This window comes from Cebus imitator, unplaced genomic scaffold (genome assembly GCF_001604975.1).
Source record: "Cebus imitator isolate Cc_AM_T3 unplaced genomic scaffold, Cebus_imitator-1.0 Scaffold2, whole genome shotgun sequence".
In the NCBI taxonomy this organism is placed as follows: domain Eukaryota; kingdom Metazoa; phylum Chordata; class Mammalia; order Primates; family Cebidae; genus Cebus; species Cebus imitator.
The window spans coordinates 2,957,832-2,983,099 of NW_016107317.1; the positions used below are offsets into that span (position 1 = coordinate 2,957,832).

General features: G+C 38.8%; 1 protein-coding gene across 1 annotated transcript; it reads left to right on the plus strand.

The window, feature by feature from the left end:
• Positions 1-11,444: 11,444 nt before the first annotated feature.
• Positions 11,445-21,192, plus strand: PDE6H (phosphodiesterase 6H). Its single transcript, XM_017528535.2, has 4 exons — positions 11,445-11,547; positions 16,460-16,634; positions 17,985-18,025; positions 20,195-21,192. The coding sequence occupies exons 2-4, from the start codon at positions 16,501-16,503 to the stop codon at positions 20,269-20,271; spliced, it is 252 nt and encodes an 83-aa protein (XP_017384024.1). The 5' UTR covers positions 11,445-11,547; positions 16,460-16,500; the 3' UTR covers positions 20,272-21,192.
• The last annotated feature ends 4,076 nt before the right edge of the window (positions 21,193-25,268 follow it).

Consider the following 25,268-nt stretch of genomic DNA (forward strand, 5'->3'; position numbering starts at 1 on the left):
ATGGGTATTATGAATAATTGTGAAGGTATGTTTGATAATCAGGTCATTTTACTGCATAAGGCTACAGAGGCAAAGAGCCTGAAACCAGTAGCGATACATTCACATCGGCTCTGCTTTGCACCACTCACTTCTGTTCCCACTGGGTCCCGGCCAGGTTCATTATCAGCCAGATATGTTGAAAGTTTGCTGGCAGTGAATGTAGAGCGCTGAGAAACTATGATTGTTAACTGCATATACTTGGTCCTAAATTTAAAAATGTGTCCCTAAACAGATTTTTGGAGTTTTGTTGGTTATAATTTCAAGATGTAGCTTCGTATTGCACTCCAAACAATCAAATGTTCTTTGTAATAGTTTTTGCTGGTTTTTCTTCAAATGAAACAAGCAAGCAAAAGTACTGTCTTTGGTTAAACCTAGGAATGAAATTACAAAAGGAAGTAAAACTTCATTAATTCACAGTCTTCTAACTCAGAATTTGTGACAATTTAACAAGTGCTAAAATAGACTTTGTACCATATTTGAGGAAATGGTTTACGAAGTAATTTAAATGGGAACAAGTTTCGGAGGCCATGTTTAAACCATCTGAGGAATAGTTTTTAAGCAGCCAAGTCACATTTATGCTGTATATTCCTGTAGTTGTTACCAATAATAAATGCTTATTTAGGTTAATATTTCAATATTCAGTATTTACACTACATCAATATATTTAGAACTGACTAATCAAGCACATGTATTTGGAGAAACTGACATTTATTTTATTTTCATTTAAATGTACTGCATCTTCTTTATTTCCCATTGTAAACTGACACAGGGTTTGTCTTCTCCTTAGACTCAATGAAATCAAAATAATCAAGGGAGGGGTGGTCATTTCGTGTGAGAAAAGAGATTAGCCTAGACAAATATGAAAAGGAAAATAGTATATAATTAAAATGAGTAAAAATACTAAAAGCCTAATACCACTTTATTCTGTAATTAAAAAAAATATATAGACAGAATATAGCCCTTGAAACAACATATATAACTTTATTATAAAATAAGCAAACACTAACTTTCATAGAAGGCAGTAGGTTTTATAGGTCTGCACCCTCAAGAGGGGACACATTTATTCACTCCAGAACATTTACCGAGTGCCCATTTTCTTCCAGGTACCGTTCTACTTCCGTTGTGCAGGAACAGACTGCAGATGACATCTCTGCTGCCCTGTGGAACTTATGTTCTACCGAGGAGACGATGAAAATAACATAGGTAGAGTACAAGAAACATGTAAAAATCAAAAATGGTAAATTCATGGTCTATATCCCACCACTCATTTCTCATGCTATTAGGGAACGCCTCATTAGGCAAACCTCACTTTTCCCCCCACCCCAAGCCCAAGGTATATTGGAAGGTATGGAAGCACCCCTCTTCAGAAAAATTTGTAAAATCAATACATATTTTACAGATTTGCCTTGCAGGTCAGTGTATTTATTGGGGGATGAGAGAGAGCATTTATAATTTTAGAAAGTTCTAAAAGGAGTCCAATTATCAAAAATATTTAATAATTCCTGGTCATATGCAATGACCCATAGAAAGGTACAGAAATAAACAAGACACAGTCCTAGACCTCAAGTAGCTGAAAGATGTAATGGGGAAGACAGAAATAAACAAATTTAATTTTTTGTGTGAGCATAGGAAAAGAAAAAATCACATGGGTACTTTGAGAGTACACATAAGGACATCAAGGAAGGCTTCTTGGAGGAAGTAACCACTGTGCTCAGTTAAGGAGAGTAGGTGTTGAGTAGTGGATGAGGGAAGGGTTGGGAGTAGAAGAGAAGGCATTTGAGATAGAGGAGAAGCATGAGCAGCAACATGGCCATGGCATCCCAAAATGATGTGGGATATGCAGGGAATTATAAGGGAGCAGCTCAAGATTGTTGTAAGGTAGAAGTTACATGTGAATGAGAAATGTACCTGGAGCAGGGCAGGCACAGGGTTCAGATCACCATGGATCTCTTACGCCATATTAATAAGGACCTCAGCCTTAATCCTGTTTGTCACAGAGAGTCATTGAAAGTAAAGGATGGAAGTGATTGGTTTTGCGTTTCACCTAGTTTACCCTGGCAAACTGATGTGGTTGGATTTGATGTGAATAAAATCGATTAACTGTTTAGGCTTGAACTAGAATTATTCATAATGAGATAGAAATGGTCAGATTTGAGAATTATGTAGGTGAAGCTGGCATGCCCTGGTAACTGGTGGGATGTGAAGGATGAAGGATGAGGATGAAGGATGAGGATGAGGAGGAATCGTGAATGACTTCTGGATTTTTTGCTAGAATGACTGGGTCCTTGGGGATACTACCAACTGAGGTAGAGAATACAAAAGAAGAAACAGATGTATAGGGGAAATAAGGACATACATTTGGACGTGTCTAGTCCTGAGTTTGAAAAAAAAATGGTGTCATTTGTTGGAGATGATTTCTGAAAGATAGTGAAATATATAAGCCTGAATTTACATATCATCAGACTATGGATAGTAATTTAAACCAGACCACCCAGAGTGTGGCCTGTGTACCAGCAGACCACCATTACCCAGAAACTCATTAGAAATACAAGGTCTCAGGCTGGGTGTGGTGACTCATGCCTGTAATCCCAGCATTTTAGACAGAGGTGGGTGGATTGTGAGGTTAGGAGTTCAAGACCAGCCTAACCAACATAGTGACACCCCGTCTCTACTAAAAATACAAAAATTTAGCCAGGCATGGTGGCATGCAGTTGTAATCCCAGCTATTCAGGAGGCTGAGGCAGGAGAATTGCTTGAACTGGGACCCAGGAAGTGGAGGTTGCAGTGACCCAATATCATGCCACTACATTCCAGCTTGGGCTACAGAGCAAGACTCTGTCAAAAGAAAGAAAAAAGAAAAAGAAAGAAATGCGAAGTCTCAGGCCAAATCACCTACATCAGAATCTGAATCTCTCACTGGAGTTGGACCTGGAAATCTACGTTTTAAAAAGCTCTGCAGGTAAACTGTGGGGTTTTAGAAACACTGGTTCAAACCATGTAAGTGGATGGGATCACCCAGAAGGAATGTAGAGTGATGTCGGTCAAGCATAGGGAAATCCTGTTAACTCCACTTTCAGTGAATAACCTGCTAATGACTTCTTACCTCCTCCTTTGTTAGCACCCTAGCCTACCATCATGGTGCCTCTGCTGGACTTTTATAGCATTCTCTTTATACGTTTTCTCTTTCAATAGTAGTCTCGGCCCTATATTCTCATAAGAGAGTAAAAAGCACACTCATGATCACATCATTCCTTGGTTTCTCAGACCTCTAGGGATCTTTCAACCACTTAGAATAAAATAGAATTCTCTTTTCACCAATATCTGCAAGTTGGCTTATTGTAGTAGCCATCCTCCAAGATAGCCCTCAATGATTCTGGTATGCAACCCTGATCACGCTGTATCAGGATTGCTCTATGTGGCCGACAGAATATGGTAGAAGTGATGGCATGTTGCTTCCAAGGCTGTTAGACATTGTGTTTTTTTCTCCTGATTTCTCTCGGATTATTCATTCTGTGGGAAGCCAAGCACAAAGTCATAAGGACACTCAAGCTCCTTTGGAGTGGTCCATGTGGTGAGGACCAAAAGCAGTCTGAGTGAGCCATCCTGGAAATGAATGTTCCAGCTCCAGATGACTACAGTCCTGGTTAACAGCATGACTGCAACCTCATAGAAGATGTGACCAGGAACCACCCAGCTATGCTGCTCCTGATTGACACACAGAAACTGTGAGAGATAAATACCTGTTGTTATGGGATGCTAAATTTTGGGGTAATTTGTCATGTAGCACTGGAATTCTAACATACTCATGATCTGGCCACTTGCAATCCTCCAAACTCATCTCCTAACTTAGCCATTGTTTACTCCATTCCAGATCCTGCCCCTCTTGCTAATCCTTTCATGAGAAACAGGTTTCCATTTTAGAGATCATTCTATTTGCAGGAATATTCTTCCTTTAAATAATCGTGTCTGATTCATTTCTTTCTTTATTCCGGTCTCTGCTCATATGTCGATCTCTCAGAGAGGTGTTTTTTAATAATTATATTTAAAATAGTGCCTCTATTTCATCATCCTGCTTTATTTTTATTTCTAGCATGTAAATCTCTTGACATATTTCCCATGTATTATTTTTTCTTTTTGTTATCCATGTCTCCACAAGGCTATGAGCTCTATAAGGTCAGGGACGTTGTCTTATTCAGCGCTGTATCCCAGAGACTAGAGCACTGACTAAAAACACAGTAGACTATCAATAAACACCAGCAGAATGAATGAGAAAGGCCAACATACTAGGAAACATTAGTATTTAGAAAAGACAAAGGGAGAGATGCCTACAAAGGAGGCAAAGGAGAAATGGCTTGAGAGGGAAGGACACCAAGAGGGGAAAGAGCTCTGCCTGCTGAGTCAGGTCACCTATATTTCAGCTTTGAACAAATATTTATCTGATTGCTACTATGTTGAAGTTGCTGTGCATCCTTCCTACTAATTTTAGAATAACAATGTTACTTAACTTTATACCTTGAAATACTTATAGGTTTACAGGAAGTTGTAAAGAAATGTTCATCCTGTCTCCCCCAATGTTACCATCTTTTGTAACTGTGTATAATATCAACCCAGGAAACTGACATTTTCAATTCACGGAGTCTGCTCAGATTTCTCCAGTTAAGTATGCACTCCTGTGTGTGTGTGTGTGTGTGTGTGTGTGTGTGTGTGTGTGTATTTCTATGTAATTTTATTGCATGTGAAGTTTTTTCTAACTACCACCACGACCAAGACACAGAACTCTGCCATCACCACGAGGCTTACTTGCTCTACCCTTCTGTGGCCACACCCACCTCCTCACACCCTTCCCTCACCCCTGGGGACTACTAAATTATTCACCCTCTCGATAGTTTTTTTAATTTAAAAATATTATACAAATGGATGATAGACTAGATAAACAAAATATGGTACATATATACACCATGTAATACTATGAAGCCATAAAAAGGCCATAAAAAAGCCTTTGAAAAGGAGATCATGTCCTTCACAGGGACATGGATGGAGCTAGAGGCCCTCATCCTTAGCAAACTAATGCAGGAACCAAAAACCAAACATTTGCATGTTCTCACTTATAAGTGGGAGCTAAATGATGAGAACACATGGGCACACAGAGGGTAACAACATACACTGGGGCCTCCTGGAGAGTGGACGGTGGGAGGAGGGAGAAGATCAGGAAAAATTACTCATGGATATTCGGCTTTATACCTGAGTGATGAAATAATGTGTACAACAAACCCCCATGACACACGTTTATCTATGTAACAAACCTGCACATGTACACCTGAATTTAAAATAAAAAATTTAAAAAAGAATATTATGTAAACAGGATCATACATACATTTGAAATTGGCTTTTTTCCTTTAGCATAATTTCCTTGAGGTTCATGCCAGTTGTTGTATGTATCAGTAACTTCCTTTCTTTTTATGGCTGAGCAGTATTTTCTTGGTATAAATGTACCGCAGTTTGTGTAACTCCTCACTCGTTGTAGGAAATTTGGATAGTTTCCAGTTTGGGGCTGGTTTGAATAAAGAGGCTATAGACACTTGTGGACCTAAGTTTTCACTTCCCTGGACAAACATTCAAGAGTGTAGTTGCTAGGTTACATGGTAAATCCATGTTTATTTTTAGGAAAACTGGTCTAATGGTTTTCCATAGTAGCTTTACCATTTTACATTCTCACTCACAATGCACAAGTGATCCAGCTTCTGCTATATCTGTGCAATCACTTAGTGTTACACTATTTTTTTTAGTGATTATCTTAGGTATGCGGTGATATCTCATTGTGGCTTTAATGTGCATTTCCCTAGTGGATAATTATGCTGAATATCTTTTTGTGTACTCGTAATCTATGTATCCTCTTCAGCGGAATGTTTACACATGTTTCTGGTTCATTGTCTAATTGAATTGATTGCCTTTGTAATCCTGAATTTTGAGAGTTCTTTACATTTTTGAGGTACAAATCCCTGTTGGGTATATGATTTTCACATACTGTTTTCCAATATGTAATTTGTCTTTCAATTTCCCAGTCAGAGTTTCTCACAGAGAAAACATTTTTAATTTTAATGAGGTCAAATTTATCAATTTTTCCTGTTATGAATTGTATTTTCACTGGCAAGTGTAAGAACTTTTCCCTTAGCCCAAAGGCCTGGACTTGTGTTCTCTCATATTTTTAAATTAAAGTTTCATAGTTTTACATTTTATACTTTAGTCTGTGATTCATTCGAGTTAATTTCTGTACTAGGTGTGAAGATCTTTGGGTGCATAATATGTGAGGTTTAAGATTCTTCCTCTCCTCCTCTTCCTTCTCCTCCTTCTCTTTTTCCGTCTTTTTCTCTTGGTTTATGGATATCCATAGACAAAATGTCCATGCTTTCCAGCACCATTTGTTGAAAAGATTATGCCTCTCCCATTGAATTGCTTTTGTCCCTTTTGTCAAAAATTAATTGGGCATATTTGTATAGGTCTGTATCTGGGTTTTCTACTTTGTTTCAATGATCTGTAGGTTTTCATAGATTCTTTATGAGAATCCTGTTCTCATAGGTTTCCTAGTTCTCCTATTCCTAGTTTGCTGAGAGTTTTTATCATTAATGGGTTTTAGATTTTGTTAACCATATCTTCGACAATTGATCTAATCATGTGATTATCTTCTTTAGCTTGTTAATATAATGGATTATGTTAAGTTTTGAATATTTAAAAAGCCTTGAAAGCTGGAATAAATCCCACCTGACCCCCAGTATATTATTATTTTTATACATTGCTGTTTTTGACTTGATAATATTTTGCTAAGAATTTTTTCATCTAGATTTATGAGAGATACTGGTTTGTAATTTTCTTTTTAATTGTCTTTGTTTTTGGTGTCATTGTAAAATAGATCTTATGAAATGAGTTGAGAAGTGTTTCCTCTTGTTTGTTTTCTGGAAAATAATATTGTGTTTTTAATTCTTAAGTGTTTTCCAAGACTAATGTTCCAGAGAATCAAACATAAGGTATTTAGGGGAAAGAGGGGCCAGGCTTGTACATTTCTTTTTCATGTTTAGTGTGTTCCCCTCTGGAGTCCACTATGCCTTAGTCAGAGTGGGAAGTTCAGTCTAGGAGAGTCCAAATGTGTAGGAAATGTGACTTTAATGTGTCTTCCCACTCACTGGTATTTTAAGAAGCACTAAAGAAAGGTTAGAGATTAGCACTTGCATAAGCAGCTAAAGGACAGCTAAATTTTAATTACTTTCTAATTACTTACTACCTGCACTCTACTTTCCAATATATAATTAATAATACTTTTCCTTCTGTCAGAACGGATCAAGAACCAAATGTTATAGGGCTATGGGATACAGATTTAAAAAAATACTTTTATCATATCTAGTTGTAAAATTTGCATACAGTAGAGCTTAGTCCTCGTGATGGGCATATGGGTTTTGAAAAATGCATCAAGTTATATATCCACCATTATGATCAGAATTCCAAATAATTCCATCACCGCTCATAAAATTTCTCATATTTTCTTTTTGGAGTCAATTTCACTCAATCACAATCCCTAGCAACCAGTGATCTATTCTCCAACCCTATAGTTTTGGTTTGCCAGAATGTCACAAATGAAGTCAAATTGTATTCTCCCTTTTGACAGTGGACTTTTTCAATTAGCAAAATATTTCTGTGATCTATTGATGTTATTGAGACTATCAATAGTGAGGTTTTTTTCTTGTTTCTGTAAAAGCTTAGAGTGTTCAACACACCAAAGTTCTTTTGGAGGAATTCCTTTGAGATTGGTCGTTTTGCGTATAGCCATATAGCTCCGTTACCTGGTTGATAAGATGAGAGATAAACTGACCAGCAATCAGCCATCACTAGACTAGGTAATGACCTATGAAGGTATCTGGTAAAAGAGCTCCATCCAACAGAGATAGTGTGTATTGGTTGTTGCTTGGCCACCCTACACCAATCCTCTGAGAGTCAGTAGAAGCCAGAGTAGTAGAGACAGTTAGGAAGAGCAGCAACTTGAAACAGGGAACAGTGGATAAATCTCTGATCCAAGATGATGGCCAGACCCTTAGAACCTCATAGTGTCCTGAACAATGTTGCGTTCTCCATCAAGCCTTGCTGAAGGTGGTTGAGTTTCTTATCTTCTGTTTTTCTTTTCAGATAGACTAAAATTCTTTCTTTTATCATTTGTTTTTTGTTTCAAAAATTTTCTTTAGTCATTCTTTTAGAGTAGGTCTTCTGATTATAGATTCTCTTAGTCTTCCTTTGTCTGAGGATGCCATTATTTCCCCTTCACTCCTGAAGGATCAATTCACATGACATGGAAGTCAGGGTTGACAGTTCTTTTTTTTCTCAGGACATGAAAAATGTGCCATATCCTTCTAGTCTTCCTGGTTTCTAATGGGAAATCTGCTGTCACCTGAGTTATTTCTCTTACAGATAAGGCGTTGTTTCTTTTTCACTGCTTTCTAATTTTTTTCTTTTTCTTTAGTTTTCTGAAGTTTGGCCATGATGTATTTTGATGTAGATTTCTTTGAGTTTATCCCTTTGGGGTTCTCCACCTTCTTGATGCTATACAATTATGTCCTACAGCATATTTGGAAAATTTTTAGCCATTATTGCTTCAAGTACTTTTTAAGCTTCACCTCTTTTCTCCTTTCCTTCTGAGATGCTGATGACATAATTAGGTCCTTTAGTCTCACAGATCTTTGAGGTTCTATTACTTTTTTGTTGGGGGGTGGCTTTATTTTCTGACTTTTGTTCAGATTGGGTAATTTCTATTGTTCCGACTTCAAGTTCACTGATTCCTTCTTCTTTTTTCTCCATTCTGTTTTTGAGCCCATCCATTGAGTTTTTTATGTTGATTATTCTATTTTTTAGTACTAAAATCTTTATTTTATTCTTTTTTACATGCTGCATTATTTCTGAATGGAGGTGAAATTTCCCACTTGGGCTTCTTTGATACCACTCTGGTAGGGAGAAGAAGGTGGCCTCATTATGACTGGTTGGAGATGAAAGTCCAAGATCCCAATGTGGCTTTCTCTGATACTACCCAGCTAAGGTGGAAGAAAGTCACCCCATCATAGCTGAATCAAGATGAAAGTCCTGGATCTCCACTCAGCCTTTTCTGAGTCATGTCATGTTTTTTTTTCCATGGTGTTTGACTGGAGTAGAGTGGTTTTTGTTTAAATGTTTTTTGTCATGCTAGGTTGCTACTCTACTGGTCACTTGTCTAGAGAAAACAGGCTTTGGGAGAGGTTTTTTGCTTTTTCACTCCTCTTGATGTTTTTGGGTTACTATCTTTTCCTACATCTACATCAGGATATACAAAACAAAAAGCAAATTCAGGAAACTTACTGCCACATTGTTCCTTGCATCTAAAGTCTCTATTTGGTTTTCCTTCTCTCAAATAATTTGAAATATTCCATGTTTCTTTCATATATAATATCCAGGATATTTAGCTGCACTTAGCAAGAGGCATGAGAGGAAATGTGTTTACTTGACTTGGTCCAAAACAAGAAGGAACATAGATTTTTAAGTCTGTAGAGCAATTGAAGAATTTTCTAATTCTAAACCCCTGAGAATCATATTAGAGTAGCTTTAGAAGAATTATTCAAACTATACACCTAGACTTTCCCCGCACCTCTAACCTCTCACTCTTCACTCTCCTGGATTTCCTTTGGAAGAAGAAGAATTATGGCACAACCACGTCATACTCCACATTGAGAATAGCAAAATGATCTTTCTCAAGTGTACTGGGATGCAAAAAAATTGAGAACCCTGACATTCTAAATCATCCACTTTACATATGAGAAAACTGAGACTCTGAGAGGTGACAATTTTTTCACATAGCAGATAAACAGCAAACCCAAGCCTGCATATGGGTCTAGAACAGTACTTTTCAAACATTAATATGCAAACACATCACCTTGGACCTTGTTAAAATGCAGATGGAGCAGGGCTGAGATCCTGCATTTTTAACAAGGACACAGATGGTGTTGCTGCTGGTGCACTTTGAGTAACAACATTCTAGAACATTGACTCAGCTTATGGCACTTTCCACTGTCCTTAAAATTTGTATTCTTTCATCAGGAAAATGGAGAATGTGTAAAAGTTTGACAGATAAGTATCTAAACATTCATGTGCCTGGTTTGTAACAGTAAAGGAAGATGTGAATGGTAATGGAGGTACAGAGAAGAGAGTAGAAGGACCCATCCAGAGACCAAACACCGTCCTGGCTTTGCAAGATATTTGTTGCCTTCAAAACTCAGAGGAATTTTGGTAAAGACCATGGGAGAGCATATGAACGACTCTTAAGCTGTTTAGCTGCTCATGTAATCTGCTTAGGTGTGAAGGTTAAGAATCTCTCCCTGTCTAGGAAGGATAAATTGACCTTCTTTCTCTATAATCATATGGAGTGTAGTTCTCTAATAGGTAACGATTGGGGAAGGCACACTGAAATTCACTAACAAGACATTAAAGTGACCAGAAAACAGACATCTTGGTCCACGTCTGCTTTGATGTAGTATAGTACAAAGACAATTGTTCCCAGATTTGGGCCCTGTTCCTGGCTCCATTATTAATTTTATTTGCGGCCTTGAATAAGTCACTTAATCTTTCTATGACAAACTTGTCAAAAGAGCGTACTGGTAACTAGCATATGGGTTGAGATCTATTTAAAAAGGTATAAAGTGATATACTAATTAATACTAGCAGATCAATATAATGGGAAGACTGAGTCAAGGATCTCAGTAAATTGGATTGTACCCTAGACCCTACACCCTGAAACATTTAGGTATGGAAGATCCAGCAATCGAGTCTCACATAAATGTACTCTTAACAATTCCTAGCTGTCATTTGGGCCCTTTCTCTGTCAGATATCACTGAATTTGACATCATCTTTGACTCTAAAGTTCCATCTCTCTGAGGAAATACACGCAATACCAGTTAGGGACAGATATCGTGTATTTCCCAATGTCACTGCCTACATGTTCAATGTCCCCACTATAGCAGGGGACACTGTGGCTTCCTCTCTTCTCTCCTCTTCTCTAGAGCCCCATAAGAATTCTGTCACTGTATATATGGGTATGTGTGATTGTGTGCATAGGTGTGTGTTTGTCAGAGAAAGGGAAGAAATGGGGGTAGCAAAAACTGAAGGTGAGAATGAAAAAAGACAGAAGATATTAAATCACAAACTGAAATTTACCCTTGAATATCAACAGTTTTTGTGTTTCTGTGAATACAATACTTGTTTATTGACTGGAGGGAGCTAAAGTCAGTTTTGAAAGGGCCTCTAATTATCAGAAAACTCCTAAGCCTGTCCCAGCCTCACCCCTTGTTCTCCTGGCTTCTTTGCACCTGGGTTGTTGTTCTGACCTTATGACAGTGAGATTAGGCAGCATGAGGGTATTACAGAGGATAAATCAGGATGCAAAGATCCTTCTGTCTTTTGCAAAGAAGGCAGCTGGGCAGCTGAGAGGAACAACATTCAGCTCTGTGAGTATTTCTGAACTTTTGGTGAATATGAACAGGATATAACTGATGGGCTTTGGAGGGTTAATCAGACTTCAGAAAAAAAAAATGGGAGAAGAAAACATATTGGACCTATGGGCCTGGGCTGAGGCTGGGGCTGAAAACAGGAAAGAACATGAAGGAGATACACTCAGACCTTCTTGTTATGCCAAGTGACAAGCAAATAAGTGAAACTTGATTATTACAAGGTCACTGCAAGGCTTGATTCCTGAATTCATTTGCAAGGAGCCAGTAGTGACCCTCCCTGTTTGCAGCTTCATAGTAAACAGTTTTCTGACTAAGGAGGGATCTGTGGCACTAAATAACCACAGAGAAAGCAGCTCTTTACTCCCAGGATGTGCTTGCAAACTTGGCCCAGGCACCAGTGGGCTAGTGTAAGTGTTAGGGAAAAGAGAAGGGGAGCTGAGAGTGAGCATGAGAATGACCGCAGGGCAGTGCAGGTGGCAGAGCCTCCTCCCTTTGAGGTCAAAGTGTTTGTTTGTTCCATTCTGAAGCAGGGTGCTGGCTGGATTTTCGGTAATTTTTTTTTTTATGACTTTGGTTTGGGTCTTGTTTTGCTTTTCAAATTAGTGATTTTCTCTGCCTCAGCAGGACCCTGGGTGATATTTATTGGCTCAACCCCAACAGTACTTCCCTTCCTAGCTCCCTCCAGCCTCTTTCTAAGTTCACCAACAATGGACTTGTCTATCTGTCTATATCTTTGCTGAGAAAAACAGAACTGGAAGCTTAAAGTGATAACAGCAGCATCAGAGAGGCTGCCTCAGGAACCTTCTAAAACTGTTTTTCTTTAGTTGGAATTTATGAAGGATCATCCCGTCATTGTATACAGCTGGCCTTTGCTGTATAAAGCAACCGAAGATGATTTGTTGCTTTATATCAATCTTTAACTTTGCTAAGTTGACCCTAACCCTAGTCCCCTACAAAAGTATGCCTTGAAATATTACTTTGCTGCATCCACTTATTCTGCAGATAAACAGTTTGTAATCATCAAAAGGGGAAGGACTAACATGGCTTTAAAAACAGTAAAATGTTCTGCCTTGAAAAGGAATAAATTGCTTGACTATTTTGGAGGAAAAAATGTGAAACTTCTTTCAGCTAAAATCATGTCTGATAATACATTTAGGATTATTCAGCTCCAGGTGCCCTTAGAATTTCTAGAAAAGTGTGGTCAGGATGAGGTTAGCTTTTAGTGGTGTTTATGGGCTACAGGACTGGCTTCCAATGCAGGAAAAGGTCATAGTTGTTTTACCCTTCCTAAAGGTTTTGCAGAGAGAATTGGAGGGTAAATCTATGGCAGAAACTGCATAGGGATTAGTCGACTGCTCTGGTTACCTAGTGCAAATCCTGAGCACCATTAGGATCAAGGGATTAACTTTGCAACGGTTATGTAACTCTTTCTGAGGAGGATTCACTCATATAATACATCAAACTTAGACATGAATGCTGTCTAGGCCTAGAGGGGTAACTTCAGAATTATGTAAACATGCAGAAGAAACTTGTAAGAAAAAAGGGGATGTATCATCAGGGGAATATGGATGTCACGTGTGATTTTTAAATTCTTTGGGGTTGCTGTTTGGTATGTCAAAGGGATTCAAGGAAGGCTTCTTCAGACAGAATTTGAAGACAAGAAATAAGTTGACAGTTGGGGCATTTGAAGGAAGCAGAGGATTACGCAGCAAGTGTGCATCCACACTTGCCCCTCTGGTGCATGTCAAGGGCTCTTCAGCAGTTGGCCCAAGGGAAAGAGGTGCAGAGTCCAAGTGAACAAGCGTCACACCACAGATTTGTTTGCATGTTTCTTTTCGCTCAGAAGGTCTAACATATATGTGTTCTTTCTGAACACTTTGTGCCACTTTACTTGAATTGTCTTCTTAAAATTTTCCCATAACATTAAAATAAAGGTATTCTTTGATTCATTTTATAGATGCAATAAGACCCACAGAGGATTGTGAAACTTATCCTAAGTCACGTAGCCAGTTCTGTGGAGTAGGAACTTAAAACGACATCAAGTTGAGTCCAAAGAGTATACAGCTAGTGCTCGACTTACAACCACGTTTGGGACCGGCAGACCGGTTGTAACATGATTTGGTCGTAAGTTGAGTAGGCTATATGTACAGTTGAAATGGTGCACACGGAGATGGTAGTGCTGCCGGAAGCTGCCCAGCTGGGCAACGTTTGCGCTGCCAGACGTGGAGCAGTCGTGGCTCGCGATTGTGGTCGTAAAGTCGAATGGTCGTAAGTTGCATAGGTCGTAAGTCGATCAATACCTGTACTCTATACCGGGTTACCACCAAAGAGCAATTTAACCAAATAGGGCCACTTTAGGCTCTTACATTAGAAAACTCTGGATCCAACATAATTGGATCTTATTAGGGCTGCCAGATAAAATGGAGGATGCCAGTTAAATTTGAATTCCTGAAAAAAATGATTTTTTAAAGTATAAATATATACCGTGAAATAGCTAAGATATAATTTACTTAAAAAATTATTTCTTTTACATTCAAATGGAACTGGGTGTCTTCCTTCCTTCCTTCGTTCCTTCCATCCTTCCTTGTTTCCTTCTTTCTTTCTTTTCTTTCTTCTTTTTTTCTGTCTTTCTTCCTTTCTTTCTTTTTGCTTAATCTGGCAATTCTAACCCTAATATAGTTCTTCAGATGAGAGAAAAGAAAGTTTGTGATTTCTTCTATCTTGAAAATCCTGAACAGTTAAAAAACCTTCATCTGCGAGAAATTCTCTAGCTGCCTTCTGTGACTTTGGCAGGGCTGGGATGTGTCAGTTGCTGGTGTTCCACTCTGAGCACAGCACGGATCTTGGCTGCTCAGCAGCGATTCCCAGGGTCCCAACCGCACTTAGGAGAGGCACAAAGTTTGCCTGTCGACCAGGGCCACAGACGGCCCACAGAATGGGAACTGAGTTTAGTGAGTAGAGGAACTGGCAGTGCATTTCCTAAAGCCTGAAAACTAATGACTTCTCTATGGTCTGATGGAGACGTCAAAAAGTCAGGGTCTCATGAAGGTTTAGGATTTTCGTTCAATTTCTAAATTGATTTATTAAATCATTTGACAAATATAATATATATGGCATAATTACTATATACCATGCACTGGCACTGTTGTTTCTGGGACTGGAAAGGCAGCCTCATGAAGTGATTCTAGTAGAGGATAAAGGCAGGAATCACAGCATGGGCGGGTGGTCCAGGGTGATGGCCAGTCTCACCATTCCTGGTACTGGAAAGGATAATCATTTAATAATAATCGGAATTTAAATAAGAAAAAAATATTGGAGGTGAGGATACTAATTGCAGCTCAATTTTGAAAGAAATAAGAAAGCTAGTATGACTTGAAGTTATAGAATATGAGGCTTAAGGGCTATGCAGTGTGGCCACTAAAGAGAGTCATTGTTAGCATGAGCCAAAGACAGTCAGGGAGGTTTGCAGTGAACAATATGAGCATAGGCTGGTGTGATGGGTCATGCCCATAAACCTAGCACTTTGGGAGACTGAGGTGGGAGGATCACTTAAGCCTGGGAGTTTGAGGCTATAGTGAGCTATGATTGCAATTCTACCACTTCACTACAGCCTGTGTGACGGGCAAGAACTTGTCTCTCTTAAAAAAAAAAAAAAAAAAAAAGAACATTGGCATAAATCTGTAATGGGTAAAATAAGGAATCCTCTGTAGACAAGTCTCCCACACACTAGATTTTATGGAATAGATTGGCTCAGAGTTAGAGGCAAAAGCAATTTGGAGTTCTTTGGGGCTTTTCAGGATCTTCCTTCTAAGAGCAAGTTTTGTTAACTCTTATGAAATAAAACAAGAAAGAAAATAATGTCATCCAAAATGACACAATTTTTTAAATTTATCTTTTTCAATAATCTTCTTTGATTTGTATTTGAAGAATGGCAATGTGCACTTCTGTAGCCAAATTAAAGTCTGAGAAACCATACTGGATAGGTCCTATGTATAGATAGAAGAAAGTATCGAAGAGTTGTGAAAAAGGGGGGTGAAGAATCTTACGCCTGGATGTAGAGTCGAAAAGCACAAACGTATTACTCAATCATCCTGCATTAGCTTCTCCATGTGCTTGTGTATTCAGATATATTGAATATGTTCATGGGTGTTAGTATCCCTGTTTCAGGGGTCCTCTGACTACATTGTCATCTACTAGAACTAAGAGAAAAGTTTCCGGTTCACATGAGAATTAAACAAAATAATCCTATCTTAGACTATAAGGACTTTAAGGACTATTAAAAAAATAGGCCATGAAAAATACTCAAGAAACATTTAGAGTCAGGTTATTTTACAGCTGGATGGAGGAATATGAAAAGCTTAAAGAGATTGCAGGTTCTGTAAAAGACTATAGAGGTCACCGAGTGTATTTTCCTCTCTTTATAACTGGTAGAACTTCTAGTCACAGAGAAGTACAGCATCACAATAAATCCACATAGAACACTCGTAGCAGATCTATTTTATTTATTTATTTTTTAATTTTAATTTTAATTTTTTTATGCCCAATGTGAAGCTTTGATTTAATTTATTTATTTTTAAATTTTTTTCAGTGGTAGATCTATTGGAACAGCATATTTACTTAGATTTTTAGATTTTAAAATCTATCTATTGTCCATTTATGCAACTAATAGATTGTGTAAGTAATGTAGCGGAGTGTAAGTTTACACTCCGTTACATTAGGTGCCTGCATTGATTTATACTCTGTTTTTTTAAAAGATCCTTTGAGAAGATGAAAACTTCTTTTGTGTCAACACAAAATACTGAGGTTTCTTATTGAAGTACTTTTCTTCTCCAGCCTAAAATAAAGATCTAAGAACCAATGGTCTCCATGACTTGAAGGATCTTCTTTTTTTTTTCTCTTGCTGTCTAAGCAGGCTGAACGGGAAACATCAGGTGCCTGGGGGCTGTTAAAATGAGTGATAACACTGCTCTGGCTGCTCCAGCTTCAAACCAGGGTCCTACCACCCCACGCAAAGGTCCTCCCAAGTTCAAGCAGAGGCAGACTCGCCAATTCAAGAGTAAACCTCCAAAGAAAGGTGTGAAAGGGTAAGACCAAAATGAAAAGAAAAACTTTCTTCTACTTTCTTTTCCCCACATGATTGCTTTTGTTTTGAGAGACTAGTGGTCACAATATTAAACAGACTTACAAAAATTTCCACCCCGTCCTCTCTTTTCCTCTGTAATTTGATCTTAGATGAATTGTATCTTTATCCCTGGAATTCTTTCCTTCTCAACTTCCAGGTTTGTGGCCAAAATTAACACGGCAAATGGAGGCTTTTATTACAGTAAACTTCGACTTTGCCTTCCAGGCCTTTTATAACCACTCCTCTTTACGGACATAACCTCTGCTTTAATCTGTACCACTGAACCACTGACCATTTCCAGAAAATATAGCTTATATTTACATCTTCCTAGTTGATATCCTCAGTTCTTCATTTTCTTCTTCCTCTCCTTGGCGACATCCTATTCATGTTTCAACACACACAGCTGATATGCTAATTTCTTTTTGAAGCTACCACTGAATCTCTCTCTCTCTATTTTTTTTTTCTTTTTTGAGACGGAGTCTTGCTCTGTCGCCCAGGCTGGTGTATAGCGATGCCATTTTGGCTCACTGCAACCTCTGCCTCCTGGATTCAAGCAATTCTCCCTGCCTCAGCCTCCCAAATAGCTGGGATTACAGGTGCCCGCCACCACACCCAGCTAATTTTTTGTATTTTTAGTAGAGATGGGCTTTCACTATGTTGGCCAGGCTAGTCACAAACTCTTGACCTCAGGCGAATCCGCCCGCTTTGGCCTCCCAAAGTGTTGGAATTACAGGCGTGAGCCACCGTGCCTGGCCCATTGACTCTCTTTAACAAGCTTTCTCATTACTTTCATGTTTGCATTTTGTACCTTCAGCTGTCTTAACTTACATTACTTACATTTACTTATTTGTATCTATTTTCTGAGACTAAGACCACTCAGAAATTTTGTCTGTTTTTTTCTTAACTCTCTGTGCCTAATAAAATGTCTAGTATATAGTTGATGCTTAGTTAATGATTTTGAACAAGTAAACAAATGGATGAATTCATCATTTTTATTGCCTTGCATATTGCTTTCTCATTTCAGTTTTTATTATAAAAAGTGAAACTTCATTAAGTTGATTAGTTTTTTCTGACTCTCAATTGTTTTAGGTTAAGTTCCTACAGGAGAGAAATACCTCGCCACTGGGATACACCAAAACTGCCTGAGTGACATTTTCTTTGCTCCAGTTCAGTGCAAACAAAAGAAGTCTCTCAAACACAAATGCTTAAACCTCTCCTTTTTCCACCTTGAATCAAGAAACTCTACATGCGAGTAGCTCCAAAATTCTTTTGCCCTAATCTCAGCTAATTTCCTCTTTATTTTCTTCCATAGATTTGGAGATGACATTCCAGGAATGGAGGGGCTAGGAACAGGTAAGCCATCCACTGATTTAAGTGAGAACTTGGCACTTGGAGTTCTGCCTTTTTATATACTTCAAGCCTCAAGGAGGAGTTGAAAATTATGAGAAATACCGAAGGCAGAAGATCTGTGAAGACATAAAAATGTGGGGATTTAATTACCCTCCTAAATAAGTACATGTGTCTCAGATACAAAAACCCTAAAAGAAAGCGGGGTAGGCCCAAAGTTTCATAAATCCTCTTGTTTTCTTAAACAATCTTTGAGGGCATATAATGATGAATTACAGACTTTTATGGTAGAAAGCATGTCATAATTCGTCTAGCTCAACTTCATTTTTCAGGAGAGAAATCTGGGACATAGAGGAATTGGCAATCTTTTGTCTGTGGCTACAGGGTGAACCATTGGAAATAAGGGTGAGGTCTGGAGATCTCTCCATTCTACCACGCAAACCACTTCCTTAACAACTTCTTCTTTTCACACATCCTCTAGCACCCAGAGGAGGATCTTACACACTGAATGCCTGCAATATAGTTTTTAAAATTGGGTACCGTATTTTTTTAGTATACAATGAATGCAATTACTGTGTATTTTTTAAAAACATTAATTTACTTTATTATTTGAAGAAGTTTAAGATTTACAGAAAAATTAGCAGAAAGTACAGGGTTCCTATATGTGTTCTCTACCACCTCCCTCCCCTTTTACGCAGTTGCCTCTATTATTAACATCTTGTATTAGTGGGATTATATTTGATGAGCCAATATTGATGCAGTATATTAATAAGTCCATAGCTTATATTCGGATTTATCTTTTGTGTTGTTAAGTTCTAAGGGTTTTGATAAATGCATCATACCATGTACCCACCATTACAGTACGTACTGTAATACATATAGTGTTATACGGAATAGTTTTGCTGCCCTATGCTCCACCTAGTCACCCTTCTCTCTCTCAAAACACCTGACGTTCACTAACCTTTTTACTGTCTCTATAGTGTTGCCTTTTCTAGAATCTCATATAGTTAGAATCATACAGTATATAGCTTTTCTGGACTCACTTCTTTCATTTAACAATATTCATTTAAGGTTTCTCCATGTTTTTATATGGCTTGATAGCTCAGTTCTCTAAATCACTGAATAATACTTCATTGTAGAGATGTACACAGTTCTTTATCCTATTGAAAGGTATCTTGGTTGCTTCCAAGCTTTGGCAAGAATGAATAAAATGGCCCTAAATATTTATGTACAGGCTTTTGTGTGGACATATTTTGAAATCATCGAACACGCCTTTGATAAGTGGCAGCACCTGCAGTAATCAGTGTCCTTCCCAGGCCATCCTCAGTGTCTCTGTCTGCAGCCTAATACCACTCCTGGCATCTCAAATGAATTTTCCAGCCACATTAATAGTATATTTGCTATTCTCCTAGATCAACCGCTTTCGTATTTTGGCAAGGTGCATACAAGACCAGCAAATTTGCTTTGGGATCTGGAAGATATGCTTGACTCTGACAGTGTATTTGGAATAATGTAAAGAGGTTTATACCAAGCAAAGACCTGGTTCTAGTCTTATCTCTACAACTATGTAGGTTTTGCTAATTATTCCATCTCTCCGGGTGTCAGCAAGCTTCTTTGTAACTCAGGGATAGTAGTATCTTATTGTCTAAAACAAGAAGCTAGACTAAAAGATGCCTTGTGATTATTTCTCAATATGTGATTGTATATAGGCAATTCAAAATGTAAAGGAGCAGAAGAACAATTAGAGAAGGGACCGATCTAGATTGGTAGGGAAGACTATGAATACCTAGACCATGGGGATTCAAAGCACTCCTCTTTTTCATTTTAACCCTTGGCCTGACTAGAATTCCACATCTACTTCCTCCTTAGTGGTTGTGCTTTGGGGAGACTCTGTGTGATCAGTGGGCTGTACCCCACAGGGAAACCCTCAGTCCAAAGCTGTGGATCACCTCCCCAAAGAGGAAGCAGAATGAAACCAACTTAGATGCCTGGCGCAACAATTAAGCAGTTGGTCTGATCCTTCCTGGGCTGCAGGACCATTCTAGGTAACATCCCAGTCAGGGGACAGTGAGCAGGAGAGAGGAGTGAGGTGTGTCTGCCTGAAGGGCAACTTTCTGTGAAGAGGCTCTCTTTGGGGAGAGGTTGGTTTACATGCTCTTCTTCCATCTCTTGCAGATATCACAGTGATTTGCCCGTGGGAGGCATTCAGCCACCTGGAATTGCATGAGCTCGCTCAGTTTGGGATTATTTGAGGTGCCAGAGGTTCGGCCACTCTCAACAACATCTGCTGTAATTTTGGTTGCATCTGCCCTGTTGATTTTGCCCTGTTGATCTGCCAGAGTCTTGAAATTCAGCTGATTGGAAGTGGTTTCTTTGACTTTCAAGGTCATTTCCTATCAGTTACTACTAAGAGTTCTCTTACTGTCAGAATCTCTCTTGGAGTACAGCTCAAAACAGTGGATGCATTTCAAACTTGACCACCTTTTCCTACCAGCTTGTTAGAAGTCATCAGTATTTCTCTACATTTTGTTTATGTGTAAGCCCTTTAAATCTATTTTTGCTAGGCTTCTATTATGATTAATAGCAGACTTTTAAGGCAACATTTATGTCACTCCCCTTCTGTTATTTACCAAAGGTGATATTTACCTTGAATGTCGGTGAAATTGTATTAAATGCTACATGGAAATATCTGATGCTGTGTTCTGAGAACCAATTAAACAAAGAAGGCACAGTCATCCAGGAAATAAGTGCAGTACTTACAAAACAGCATGGAATTAAGATTTGAATGCTGTAAGTTTGTAAATTTTATACCTTCTGGGTCTAAATATGATTGAGCTAGGTTATTCCAGAAGTCTTATGCAGCTCTAAATTGTACAGTTCTAAATTGGTGAGGAACTGGAGATTTAAACTGAGAATTCTGACAATGTGAGCCTTCTTTTCCATACTCTGGTTGAGGAAAGTTTCCTTCCACAGCATTTCCATAATGAAATTATTTCGTCTAATGGCTTAAAATGGGAGTCACAGTAGTTACATACATTGAGTGCTTTGTGTATGTCTGTAGTAAATCACCTTTAAACTGTCAAATTGAAAATATTTATATCCTATAAGGTTTAGACTCATATGCAAATGATAGGCAGTGGACCCTCTAAATAAAATGATGGTTTGCGTCACCTCTGAAGTTGTGTCAATGTGATGTGCTCATACCTACGTTTTCCTAATACTTTCAAGGCAATTGTGCAACTCAGATGCTGCCTCTGTGTGACTTGGATGCTTTGGAACTAACAGTATGAATTTCTTCATTTCAGTTTTGAAATCTGTGGTAAAAGAATGGAGTAAATTAACCGAAGAGAGAGACAGGATGATAGACAAGCAAGAGATTCAGGTTCTAATCCTGTCTCTACCAGTCAATTGCTATGTAGTTTTTGGAAAAGAGCTCACCCTTTGTGCCTTCAAGTTTACCTAAATCAGATAATCTAAGGTTTATGGTAGTGACAAGTTCTGTGACTTTGTGGTCTTAGGGGAGCGCAGCACTCAAAGACTTGTGGCTGTTACAAGGTCTGTGTTAATTATTTCACATGAATGATCAAATTGTTTTCTGGCCAGAAAATTAGAAGTACAAAAGAAAAAGTGAGGTATAGATTCAAAAGTGGAACCATGATATACAAAGAGGCCCAGTTGAAATGTGTGCTTCCTCCTTCAGCAGGAATTCCTGCCTCCACCCAGGCATGTATTTTCTATCCTTCCAAAGCTAATCCTTGTCCTTCGAGTCAGCTGCTCCATTTGACAGCCAGTGTCTTCAGTTTATCCCAGTCAGGGAAGACTGGCTTCTTCTCCAGCTAGGTGAGACTCTGGTTCACATTTGGCTTACTTTGCAAATATTTCTTTAAAAACAAAGCAATGATGTTGACAAAACAGAGTGCACTTAAAGAAATGTATCCAACGGCTAAATAAAGAAGAATCTAGAAACTATGCTACTTGAGGAATTGTTGAAGGAGCTGATAACATTTAGCTGCAAGAAGAAAACGTTCATTGCCAGCAAATATTTGAAAAGTTGTAAAGGTCCAGAGCTGTAACAACCTGAATGCACCAGATCTTGTTTAAAAAGTAATGGTGAAGCAGAAAGAAGTGGAGTTCTTTCATGCCAGGGTCCAGCATTTGGGGGTAAGCTGGAGTAGACATAATTTAAAGCCCTTCCAATATCTAGAATCCTATCATTTTATTATTTTAAATAAGAAATAAGAAGCCCCTCAATGTATGGACAACACATATGAAAGAGATAAAGTAAATCATTGTTCTCCTCTGAGTCCTGAAAGCAAAGAGATGACAATCCCAAATGGGGTAATCAAGGAAAGGTTTAACAAAGGGACTATTTACACAGGCTTCGGAAAAGTTAGTGGCAATCCACAAAGGCTAGTACATTAACTTGGGGCTAGAAACAGCATGGGAGTCGTTGCCAAACCTGGGCCTGAAGCAACCCTGAAATATCAAATCGAATAATGAAGGAGGAGCCCTTGACAAGGCTGTGGGATGCAGCAGAGGGACATAGCTAACATACAGTGATCCCGTAAGTAATCAGGAAGTGAAGGGGTTGTTCCTCCTTCCAATGTTGTTCTTCTCCCATTCTCCCTTGTTGATGCCTCCCATTGGCTAAACCCAACTGGAAGTCAGAGGGCAAAGAATCTCTTTAATGCATCATTAAAGTTCACCTTCTCCAGTAACACATGGACACAGGGAAGGGAACAACTCACACTGGGGCCTGTAAGGGGGGCGGGGGGACAGAGCATCAGGATACATAGCTAATGAATGTGCGGCTTAATACCTAGGTGATGGGTTGATGGATGTGGCAAACCACAATGGTACACGTTTACCTATGTGACAAACCTGCACATCCTGCATGTGTATCCCAGAACTTAAAATAAAATTAAATCAAAAATTTTAAAAAGTTTACCTTCTTTAGCAAAAGCAGGAGGAGCAGGTTGGAGAGTGGATGCTAAGGGGCAAAAAAAAAAAAAAAAAAAAATCCATTATAGCAGTAGTATTGAAGAGCAGATACTATTTGTCAGCCAGTGAATTTTAGCTGGAGTTGGGAAATAGTATGCATGTGTCTAAAGGCTACACAAGTGATTCTGATGCGAAACGCTGGAGTGGAGGAAGGGCAGTGTTAAATAGGAAGAACCCAATAGGCAAAAGAGAACAATAGCCGAAGTAATTTATCATAAAGTTTAAGGGTTTGGGGAATTTTAAAAAATCTTCAGACACTTCTGATAATAAGAAACATTGAGGGTCTCTTGTTAAAAGCACATAAAATTTGGGCCTCACTCCAGACTTTCTGAATAAGAATTTCCAAGGGAGAGATATTGGAATCTACAATTTTAAATAAAGGCTCTAGGTGATTCTTATATTTGTGCCAGTTCAAAAACTCTGATGTAATCCAAGCCTACATTTTACACATAAGGAATTAGCTAATTCTTAACTTGTTACCACCAAGTGGCCCAGTGACCAACTTAACCCATTCTCTTGCCCCCAGTAACACATGGAATATGTGGGAGAACAGAGGCTAACATGTATGTGTTCTGACTCTCACATGGTTTTGTGGGCTGATGAGGTAGATGTGCCTCACTCCTCTAGACCTAACCCAGAGGATGTCAGAGAGCTCAGGAGGCAAGGGTTGGACTGAAGCAATTCCAAGAATATAGGGCTGGACAAACACCACAATTATGGCCACTGCCTCACCAAGCCACCCTCCCTCTGTAGCCTGTGTCACACTCCCTGGCCTCTGCTGCCTCCTTTAACTGGAGTAGGAGGAAACCAGAGAAGGTGAGAGGCAGGTGGAGGCAGGAGCTGGCTATTCCTCCACCTTCTTCCTGATTGGTTTAGCATTGGGTAGAAGTGGAGATTAATGGTGCCGGTGAGCTAGACACTGACCCCCATTCTCCACAGACCTCTGTCACACTACAGTCACAGAAAAAGCAGTACATGAAGAGAAAACTTTCCTCCTGAGTCTCAACCCTAGCTGAACATGCCCAGTGGTCCTAACAATTGCCACTGTGCAATTGACCTGTGCTGTGAGAAAGCAAAAATCGCCATAAACAATGTTATAAAACAAAGGGGGAGGAGTTTCTTAACAACTAAAGAAGTGGGGGAAATCACATGCATAGAGGAATAATCAATTAGACCAATATTTAGCACAAGAGAAAAAACGATCCCACAAGATTGAGCACCATAAAGCTAATATAATGAGAACTACGCAAATATGACACTGAATTGTTTTAAAGAGGAAAATAGGAAAGGAGCTATGTTTCATAAATGGCTACAGGGAAAGGATTATACAGGCCGTAAAATTGTGGGTACGTAGAAACTAGCATGATGCTTTCTGCAATACGAGGGCAGAGTCAAATGGATGAAAACTGAAATTAAAAAAAGCAAGAATCGAGTTGATTGGCAACGTCAGTCACACTATCTTTTTTTTTTTTGGCAAAAAAAATTGAGAGGCCTGGGTTCTGCCTGGATCTGCCACAAAGTACCTGCTAGATAATCAGCTAATTAACTTTTCTCCTTTGGCCTCAAATATTTGAGAATAAACCAGGTTCTTGGATATAATGATCGCCAAGCTTCCTTTCAGCATAAAACTCCAAAAAGCAAGTAATAAACCTAAAATATTTCAACTGGTCCCTTTAGACCCAAAGGCCTAAAGCTCAAAGCCTCAGTTTCCAATTATTTTCAGAGTGCTTGTTTAATCCCCCTTTTCCACATTTCTCCAGGGCCCAGTGATAAAGTCAAATCGTGGATAGTACTGCCACCTGCTGCAATAAATAAGCACTTCAACACTTAGAAGACAAACATTTCTATTAGAAGACTTCAATCCGCAGAGCTAGTTCTGAATTGAACTAGCTTCCCATTCATCGACCAATTAAAACTGTTGCACTGCTTGTCCAAGGAGAAGTAATCCATACAGAGGATAAGCATTAAAAAGGTATAAAAGTGAACACAGTACAAGGTAAGTTTTGCTTCCAGCCAGTACCCTACATCCCACTCTCATTCTCAGTCCCTGTTATGCTTTCTGTGAATCCTACCAGAGACATTCTATGCATAGACACACTTGTATGTATACACTTTTTTTGCACAGTAATAACATACTATATTCACTATTCGATGCTATTTTTGACTTGTGTTTTCTTGAAGATTGCTCCATGTCTGTACATTTTGATAGGCCTCATTTTTTAAGGGGCTGCATATGTTTCATTTGTAT